General features: G+C 30.2%; 1 protein-coding gene across 3 annotated transcripts in view; it reads left to right on the plus strand.

Moving 5' to 3' along the window:
• The window catches only part of LOC122635709 (protein bunched, class 2/F/G isoform-like), a 136,736-nt gene that overhangs the window by 72,836 nt on the left and 52,942 nt on the right, over window positions 1–10,958 (plus strand). For all 3 annotated transcript variants that reach the window (XM_043826225.1, XM_043826224.1, XM_043826226.1), the window contains one exon: window positions 5,871–6,159. In XM_043826225.1, coding sequence (XP_043682160.1) covers window positions 5,871–6,159 — 289 coding nt within the window. The remainder of the gene's footprint in view (window positions 1–5,870; window positions 6,160–10,958) is intronic.

A 10,958-nucleotide genomic window follows, 5' to 3' on the forward strand; every position in this document is an offset into this window, starting at 1 on the left:
TATATGTGTATATATATATATATATATATATATATCTTTCTTCTTCTCTCCCTCTCTCTCTCTCTCTCTCTCTCTTTTTCAACACAAGCGACATCATCGAAGAAGATCGAAACTGAAAGGATCTTGAACGAACTGAAAGGATCGAAAGACAATGTTGGATCTCGTTTCTGGGAATCGTTTGATATTCCAAAGTTACGACGACGAAAAACACTGTCGGCAAATTCCTTTTTTCCTTTTTTAAATCTTCTTTTACGCGTTTGCATTTCCGTGTATGCGCACGCGTAAGTGAAGTTAGGTGTACGCTGGATTGATTATACGTGTTGTATATAACGTAGCCGAATGTGTCAGAATTGTAAATGTGTAGGAGGAGAGGAGTAAGAAGGAATGAGAGAAAAAAAGAGAGAGAGAAAAAGAGAGAGGGAGAGAGAGGGAAGAATGGAGGGTCATGGGCGATGGGACGACAAACAGGGTGGTAAAAGGGTGCGAATTCCATGGTATTTCTCTTTCGAGGGAATGTATGTACGTTCTCTCTTTTACCAATGCCAATGGAATTTTGGGTTTGGGAGAGAGAAACGACAGGAACGCGATCGGTTAAGTCCGTTTCTTTTTTTTCCGTCTTTTTTTCAATAGCCACCGTGTGAAAGCTATCGAGTAACGTACGTTTACGGGAAACGTAAAAATATTTTGTCAATTACCGGATATAAACCGAGTTCGGGTTTCGAAACGTTATTGACATTTTTCTGTTTGCTTTTAAATCTAATTACTTTTAAATTAACTTCGTTCTCGCTTTTAACCCCATCCCAATCCCACTGTTCGCCCGTTTGAACAATTACTTTTGTTTTTATTCTCTCTTTTTTCTCGTTCTCTTTCTCTTTCTCGTTCTCTCTATTGGGATCTGGTAAAAAAGATTATTTACGAAAAATAAATATAAATAAACAAAGAAGAGATAATAAAGAAATAATTTTACGAGTTCACACGATAACGTTTTTTCTCTTTAAGCAATTTAGTTTCCCTTTCTATTATTTACTGAAGTCTGGTAAGAAGGATTTAAAAAAAGAAAGAAAGAAAGAAAGAAAGAAAGAAAGAAAATAAAAAAATAAAAGCAGCTTCTGCATTTACACAAAATTATTTTAATTATTTTACGACCAGTAGTCATAAGTAATTCATAGATTCATTTTGAAGTAAAATGTTATAATAAAATTTCTATTCGTCTCTCTCTCTTTCTCTCTCTCTCTCTCTCTCTCTCTCTTTCTTTTTCAGACACACACAATCTCTTTCTTTCTATCTCAATTCCTCTTATGTTTTAACGATTCTCTTAACGATCGAGACTTCAGTCGGATTATCAAAAAACGAGGGAGACTCGTAAGAATAAGAGAGGATGTTTAGGGTTGGCAGGTACCAGAGGAGAGACTTGATCCCTTCGCTCGTAAATGCCAACGCCTCGTAATTATAACGAGATATTCTCTATCTCTCTTACTCTCTTTCTCTCTCTTATTCTCGTTCTCTGTTTTGGAATATAACGAGCAAAGCCGACGAGATCGAAAAGGAAAGGCTTGAATCCTTAGGATCGACCCTCGTTACGTTGACGCCACGCTCGCAAATCAATCACTATGCACCCTTTTTTCCGGTGCTTATGATTAATCCTGAATTTCGTTTCCTTTGTTATTCCACTATTTGTCATTAAAAGCACATGAAAGAAATTAAATAATGAAATCTACTCACCGATATTCGATGTAACCTCGCTCCGTTAATCCAATAAGACAAACGACGAATTCGATAGAACAGCTTAAATCCTTTTTAAAGTTCGGAAAGAAAATTTAAAAAAAAAATAAAAGTTGAAACTTTCGAATTTCTCGACCGATCTTTCGCGATAATTCGTACGCAATTAATTTTGAAAATGGAAATATTTTTATAAAAATTATCCGAACTTTTATGACCAACGTTCGTTCATTAGCAACCTGCTAATGTTTCGATTCGATATAACGATATTTTTTTTCATAAATTCGCAACAAAGTTCAAGAAATTGTTCTTCGAACAGATGATTGTAATATTTTCCGTTCAAACGTCACACTTCGATATAGCGATAGATATTTTTTCAAAAATTCGTGAAAAATATAGTTCGAAAAATTTTACTCGAATAGAAGTTAAATCTTTTTCAAAATTAAGAGGAAAAATGTATAAATTAGAATTTTTGAAATTCTCGATCGATTATTCGCAATAAATACTTTGTACGCAATGAATTTTGAAGATAGAAATATTTTTGAGAAAATGATTTAGACTTTTATGACGGACGTTCGTTCAACAGCGACCTTCAAACGTTTCAATTCGATATAACGATATTTTTTTCGAGAATTCGCAACGCAGTTCAAGAAATTTCTCTTCGAACAAATGATTGTAATATTAGCTTGAAATTGTTCCGAATTATTTTGACAGATATACAATCATTAACGAAGTTCAAACGTTTCAATTCGATAAAATGATATTTTTCTGAAAATTCATAAAAAGTAAAGTTGAAGAAATTTCGCTTAAATAAAGATTAAATCTTTCTAAAAATAAAAGAAGAAAACTATTAATTTTAATTCTAGTCTAACAAATATTTTAATTCGATAGAACGATATTTTATCAAAAATTTATAACAAAGTTCATAAAATTTTCTTCAAACAATTTTATATAGAATTTTATAATATTTATCTGAACTTCTACAAGTTTATAATATTTTTGTAAAATAAATCGAATTTATTAGATGATTTTTTATTTATTAGCAAAGTTACGATGTTCTAATTCGAGAGAAGAAATAATCTTTCGCATTTTCGTAACAAAATTAATGCAAATTTTCTCGAATGATCACAAAGTTCTCACAAATATTAATCCAAATTTATTGAGATTCAATCACAATTTATCTTTAAATATTTCAATTCGACAGAACAGAAGATATTTTTTCGAATATTTCTAACAAATTAAAAAAAATTTTCATCGAACAATGATCGTAATATTCTCCTGAAATTGATTCAAATTTCCTTTTGTTTTACAACCGTTCATTAATTAATAACCTTTATTCGTTTCAATTCGATAGATCAATATTCAAAATTTGAAATGTTCGTAAACAAATTCAAACAAATTTTCCCGAACGATTACAATATTCTCTTATAAATCAATCCAAATATATTGCCGTTGAATTACAATCTATATTTAAATATTTCAATAAATGATAAAACTTCATATTATATATTTTTTCGAATATTCATACCCAACGGAATTCAAGAGACACGAACAGTCGTAACATTCGTCTAAAATAAATCAAAATTTTGTTTGATTCTTGAAAATAATCTTTCGATCACCAACAACGTTTAAACGTTACAGTTCGACAGTACGAAACAGAACGTTTGTCCGTTCATACGTGACAAAATTCCTCCTGTCAAGAAGAAAAAAAAAACCCCAACCTCCCCTCAAAAAACGATTATGCATGGATTGATTCCATTCATTGAACCGAAACACGTTTCGCGCGTAGTAAATATAAAAAGTAGTAGAAAAAGTGGTTTGAGGTGAATGCAAATAATGGCTGAGCAAGGAAACGTCTGTCAAGAGAGCTTTGAAGAAGTGAAAGAGAGAAAAAGAGAAGAAGAAAAAAAAAGAAAAAAAAAGAAAAAGAGAGGGAAAAAAAATCTCTTAGCGACCACACCCTAAATTCGCGAAGGGTAAAAGCTTTCTTTTTTCTCCCTCTCTCTCTCTCTCTCTCTCTCTCTCTCTCTCTCTCTCTCTCTCTCTCTCTCTCTCTCTCTCTCATATACAATAGAGAGGTACACCTTCGAAAATCGATCGAAGCGAGAGCACTGTTGAACAAGGAGAAGAAGATTTCGTAGCCGTTGAAAGAGCAGCGAACGCTTCCTTCTACGAGCGTTAAAGTTTCTCCCGTTGGACAGGCAGGACCGATCGGTTAGAAGGACGCGCGTATTTTTAAAAGAGGGAGAGAGAGAGAAAGAAAGAGAGAGAGAGAAAGAGAGAGAGAGAGAGAGAGAGAGGAATAAAAAGCCGGATTGGAAGTGCCTGAAGCGTGGAACACACGGTGATTCGTCGGAGGTAACGTCACAGTCAGGATAATGGCTTATTAACAAAGCGTGTTGCCGAGGAACGCGAGGAAGTGACAGAGAGGGCACCTAAGGTAAGGGGGAGAAAAAAAGAAAAAAATGAAAGAAAGAAAGAAAGAAAGAGAGAAAGAGAGAGAGAGAGAGAAAAGGGAGAGAATTCTGACGCCAGGAGTCCAGTCACGGATTTCTTGGACGCCTTCGAGGTAAAGGTCTCGGCACAACGGAGCTTTAATTACGCCGATATCACGGTAATTAAGCCGATCAATGCGTACCATTGTGAGTCGTGGTAAGGGCCGAGTAGAGAGAGCCCCGTCAACTCACGCTCCAGTCCCATCCATAATCCTGAACGCCGTCTACAAAAGCCACCATGAGCGAATCGATGTATAAAGAGGGTGTTATAAGAAGGCCCTCACGTACCTGAGAGATGTTACCCTTGCGACCACCTTCCATGCTACGGAAAAACCACGTCGAAGAAGATGAACGGAGTAAGAATCGGGAGGGGAAGGGAGGAGAATGACGATGAGAATAAACAGAGTGACTTTTCGATCTATCCACAATGAAACTTCCTTCCGTGTTAACTTGTATCTCGAAAGAAATTATTTATTTTTTTTTTGTGATATTAAGAGAATTTTTGTCTATTAACGTTTCTCCTTTTTTTTTTGTTCTATTTTTTTATTGGTTTTTCCTGTTTTTATTTTTTTATTTTTTCATTTTAGATTAGTTAAAAGAAATAATGATACATGATAATAATGTGATGTTAAATTTTCGATTAGCTGATTTGGGAAGGAAGTCGAATTCGTTTGCACGCGATGAAAATGTAATATTATATAATCGTATCGTTTGATCCGTGTATTATTGATTGAAATGGATTTAGGAAATTGTTCTTTTTTTAGTTTTTTATTTAAAAGAGAAGATATAAACGAGTTATTAATTGCTAAGAAAACAGTTGTCGTTATTAGTATATCATTATGATATATTAATAAATATTGTAATATAAATGTAAGTGTAATAATATGTGATATTATTTAGTAATATAATCTTAACTTGATATATTCTTATAGTAATAATAGTGTATTATATAGTAGTTAATATTATAATTGATATACATATATATATAATTTATTATTATTACTAAATATATAATATATATGTATAATATATTATTATTATTATTATTGTTATTATTATTATTAATAGTAGTAGTAGCAGTATTTTGTGAGAGCATATTTTTATATTATAATTATATTTGTATATTGTAATATTATTATGTTATAATACGCTATTTTTTACTACGTTATAAATTTCATATAATAAAATATTATAAGTAATACTATACAGTAATACTAAATATTATTATTATTGTAACATACGAATAATAATAAATTATAATAATAATATATTCATAATAAGCTAATTAATAAATAATTATTCATAATAAACTAAACGTATTAATTTATTTATATCATATCCATTTTCTAAAAACAAAAAAAAGGAATAAGAAAGCATTTTTAATAACATATTAGCGTAACAATTTCTTCTCACTTTCTAAAAGTGAACGTGAAAATTGAATTATCATAAAATAATAATATCATGAAATAAATATCCCGATGAATTTCGAGAATTACGAGAAACTTCTTGTCTTCTTCTTTTTTCTTCTTCTTTCTCTTCTTTTCTCTTCTTTTCCTTTCTTTTCCTTTCCTTTCTTTTCTTTTCTTTTCTTTTCTTTCTTTTTTATCTTACGCGTAACAGAAAATATTTTTTTTTTTGGTTTTCTTCCACTTCCAGGTTACAACTGCTGCCAGTACAACAACTACTAGTACGAATACAGTTAGTCCTAGCGTGAACGACATGGATTGGTTCGCCGGTGTTGCGGAAGAGGAATTGCTCTATTACACTGGTGTCGGCAACGACGTAGACTCGTTATGGGCCGTCATAGGGAGTTTTGTGCCGCCACCACCAAGGCCACCTTACCTTCCAGAGGAGGGCATCGCCACCGATGGACTTACCACCTGTGATCTGTGCTCCTGGGCGTGGAGAAACGACAGGCATTCATTCTCCTTAGACGGAACTCTTGGTGAGGGTCTACCATTTTTTTTTTTTTTTTTTTTTTTAATATATTATTTCTCATCTTTTTTTGCTTATTTTTTTCATTTCGACAAAAATTATAACAATCGTCGATATATGGGATGATGGTACAAATAAAGAAACGTTTTCGCGAATCAAAGATATCGACTCCATTTCTCTGATAGTTTATATGACAATGGAGATCAATCTTTATGTGCTACACACATTTTCTTTTATTTTCTGGAGAGAATAAAATATCTCCTTAATCTGATCAGAAATGTATTATTATTTTTAATAATATCGAATTACAATAATTTTCGGTAATCGAATGAAATTTTATGAAAAATATTAAACGCGAATATGTGATCTATTGTCATTTGTATTATTTTTTTTTTTAAGTATGATTTACTTAAAGAAAAAAGAGTGTATAATTAACAATAAATTACTAATTGTGTTTTATCGTTAGCACTTACTTTGCAAATAAATGTTTTGTTATTATGAGTTGTATAGAGTGGATGTTTTATGAGAGTAAAATGTTATTATTTAATAAATATCAAAAAGTTGTACACACACAAAATTTAATATTTTGTTTAAAAAGATAGAAAAAAGACTCGTACTTTAAATATATTTAATGGTTTTTAAAATTTGTCACATTAAGGAATATTTATATATTTACATTAAAATTTTTTTCAAGAGTATATTTATACTTATAAATATTAGAATCCAATTATAATATTAAAAAATTTACTAAAAATGTATTTGTAAATATTATAATATTTTTATTAAACATCTGTTTATTACAATTAGAAAATATTTGAATTGTTATTAAAAATATATTTATATTAACGCTCTTTTTTCAAGCTTTAGTATATTGCCAATTTAATCTATATTCAAAGAAAAAAAAAAACATTTATAAAAATAAATACATAAAAAATTAATATATATATATATATATATATATATATGTATGTATATATACATACACACATACATATACACACCTATATATGCATATATTATCACATATATGTATATGTTAAATGTATATGATATGTGAAAAAAACATCCATCATCTTGATATCTACAGAAAAACAGTCTCTACATGAAAATAAAAAAAATAAAATTCTCATATCATTATATTTTCTCCCCTTCGAAACAAACAATTATTTCTTGAAACATATTTCCATATCATTAAAAATAACGAAGATATTTAAAGCGATAAAATTATATGGGACGTCCTATCTACTTGAAACCTAATTTTAGGTTCCACTCGGATGGAAGATAAATGATCCATCTCTTATCTGTTTAACGGAAACATTTGTTACTTTCATGTTCACAAAATTCTAACTATTACGGAAGTCATTCATATTTGGTATTATGTTTTTCAGTTATATTAGTTAGAACAATAGTTAGCTAAATTACAACCATAAAAAGAAACGATCTTTTCAGGTAATATAAAAGTCATGGTGTAATTTATGTAGCTACTCAAAGGGTCCATTCCTTAGCAAAGTAAATGTTTTAGATCCGATAAAGTTCTTTCAACCAATTAGAACGTGACTGGTCTCACTTCGATGATTCTACCTACGGAATATCAACGTTCGTGACACCAAAACAAATAGTATGTTTGAATGTATTTATTCTGATGTATTAATAGAGATGCGAAGAAGGAGTAAGAGGATATACCAGTTGAACAAATTTTCATATTTTTCATATATCTTGTATCTTTTGTCGCTATTGGTTCAATAATAAAATAATTGTTCAATATTTTCTATATGAATAAGTAACACTATTTATCATTTTTATTAATCGAAGATTTAATAGAGAATGTAAATATTCTATTTATATAGATTTGAAATTTGAGATTACTTGTTAACTAAAGGAATATGATTAGATTATTCATGGTTCTCGATACACGTTAATATTAGAAGTTTTCTTAAGAATATATTTTTGCATTAAAAATATATTATTGTAGTAAAATTGTTTTAGTCTTACGTCTATCTACATTACAAATATATTTGTACAATTAGTAGAAATATTCATATGTAAAAATATATATACTTAGTAAACATTAGACTACTTACTAATATTAATGTAATTATATCAGAATTTTTTCTAAGGATTGATTTATATCAGTTAATATTAGAATTTAATTAAAATATTTAAAAATTTACTAAAAATATATTTATAAATATTAAAGTGTGTATTTATTGTAAATAGAAAATAATCAAATTTTTATTCAATATTATATATATATTTATATATATATATAATATAGAAAAAGTGATGCATTGTTTTTAAAGCTTTAGTACATTGTTAATATAATCATTATCTAAGAAAGAAATGTATTCGTAAAAGTAGATATATGAAAATTTATAATATTAATATAAAACTAAAGAATAATCCTAAATTAAAAAAAATAAAAATGTAGTTGTTTCCGACGCATTATCTCAATCGAGTGAGATGACTCTATAATTCCGGATATCATGGTCCAATTAAAAAGAAAAAGATTTTAAACATAATAGAAAGAAAAATTATTTCTTCTTCTCAACTTCTCTACAGAGATTACATAAATCCATAAGAGGTTAAACATCCTTCGTAAAACCACTTATCACTATCAAACATCGAGTCTAATTGTTTTGTTTCGATGTAAAGCGGTATTACTCCCTGAAATCGACTTATTCAGCATTATATTTTCTTCTTCAAAATTTTCTTCAAACATTTGGACTATAAAATCTGAAAAATTACCATCCGAAGATGAATCATAAGATGAATTTTTCGTAAGAGAGACGTTTAAATTTGCATTTGTTCTAAATTTTGAACATGTTTTGTTACTTTTGTCTCTTGAAACATTTCCTAATCCATTTTTTAATTCGTCAAGCCACACTTAATGATGTATAACTGGGTATCGAATCAATTTTATTTAGCTTTGTGTCTGGCTTGTCTTTCACAGGAGTCTTTTTATTAATTGCTTTCGACCAACCAGGTGAGACAGGTTTTGGTTTTTTACTTTCTTTCGTATTTTTTTTTAGTTACACGAGGCACACGTTGCTCTGGTTGTTGTCCTTCATTTAAGAAAGCGCATAATATACCTCCGTCATAAAATTGATTAACACAAAGAATAAAAATCCACTATCTCCGTGAGCACCTGGTTTTACATCGTAAGAACATAATAATGTATAATTTTACGATGAGTCGTCTATTTTTGAAAAAATCGAGCTATCTATTCCAAGAATCGGGGAGGACGACACATTTATTCTTTTTTTAAATAATATTACAACAATATCATTCTACTATTATAAATATAACTTGTGAATAATATATTGTGAATAAGTTACTATATACGAAAAAAAAATCATTAATTTATCATAAATTGTTAGTAAATTATGATTTAAAATTTCTGAGACTTTTTAATTTCTATATTACAATTAACTTACCTAATTTTTTAATTGAAAACAAATAGAAAGTATTTTATTAATAATTATCAGTCCTATCAGTAAAAATATCCCAAAATCATACAGTATCAACAAAATATAAGAATGTGTTGTCTCATTCCAAAGTCATCTCACTCAAAATTACTCTATATAGATATATTACATAAATAAAACAATAAGAATGAAACAAAAATCAATTCTTTCTTTAACAATCTCAATGTACATACCTGTATTCTTCATCTACTAATTAATACACTCATTATATCACTTATTTTCTTATAATAACATAATCCTTCTCACCATACAAAAATACGAACTTCGCCATTACAAAAATAATATCTCCCTTTGTAAGAAGGAGTCGAAAAAAATGAAAGAAAGAAAGAAAAATAAAAGGAAAAGAAAAAAAAAATTCCATGATGGAAAAAGAAACTCGATAAACCGAAGATGGTACCCCCCTCCCCCACACTATATACCATAAATGTATCTCTCTCTCTCTCTCTCTCTCTCTCTCTCTCTCTCTCTCTCTCTCTCTCTCTCTCTCTCTCTCTCTCTCTCTCTCACTTAGTACACTAAAGTACATACGTACGATGTGTAACTACGTCCAGCGTTTTCGTAACGTGGCTGCAGGGCCGCACCCCCTTCTTACCTCCCTCCTCTTTTACCTCTTCTCATGCGGACCGAGATCGGCCGCACGCATTATCGCCATTACCATGAATTCCCTTGGTTATTACGCCTCTGTTGTACCGCCACCAAAATGGCGCCTCGACTCGACTGCGTATACTACCGTGTAAGGAAGACTACTCGCCCTCGCCATTTCTTTTTTTCTCTATGGAATTTGGCGCCTCCGACCACGTCCACTCTCTTTTTCGTAACGTTCGAGAGGGTAGACTTCTCATCCTCCTGTTTCACCCGGTAATAACGAGTTCGTGTTCGCGAGACGCCCTTCGGCGCTCTTTCGATCAAGTCGAACTTCTTTCTCTTTCTCATCTTCTTCTTCTTCTTCTTCTTCTTCTTCTTCTTCTTCTTCTTCTATATCTTCTTTCTCTTTCTCTTCTGTCCTCTTTTTCTTCTTTTTTCTTTTCTTCTTCCTTTTTCAACGATAATCATTTTTTTTACCAACGATATATCTATCCATCGAAGCTTTTTTGTCTCTGTCTTTCTTGTTTGTTTTTTTTTCTCAAAATTGTATCACTTTTGTTAAATGTTTTTTATGGGGAAATTAAATCATTTGCTTCGAAAGGAAAAAGAATGAGAAAAGAAAAAGAATTCTTTTTCTTTCTCATATTCCTCATCTTTCTACTCCTCCTCTTCTTCTTTCTTTTTTAACGATAATCATTTTTTTTACCAACGATATATCTATCCATCGAAGCTTTTTTGT

Source organism: Vespula pensylvanica, chromosome 19 (assembly GCF_014466175.1).
Source record: "Vespula pensylvanica isolate Volc-1 chromosome 19, ASM1446617v1, whole genome shotgun sequence".
Taxonomy (NCBI): domain Eukaryota; kingdom Metazoa; phylum Arthropoda; class Insecta; order Hymenoptera; family Vespidae; genus Vespula; species Vespula pensylvanica.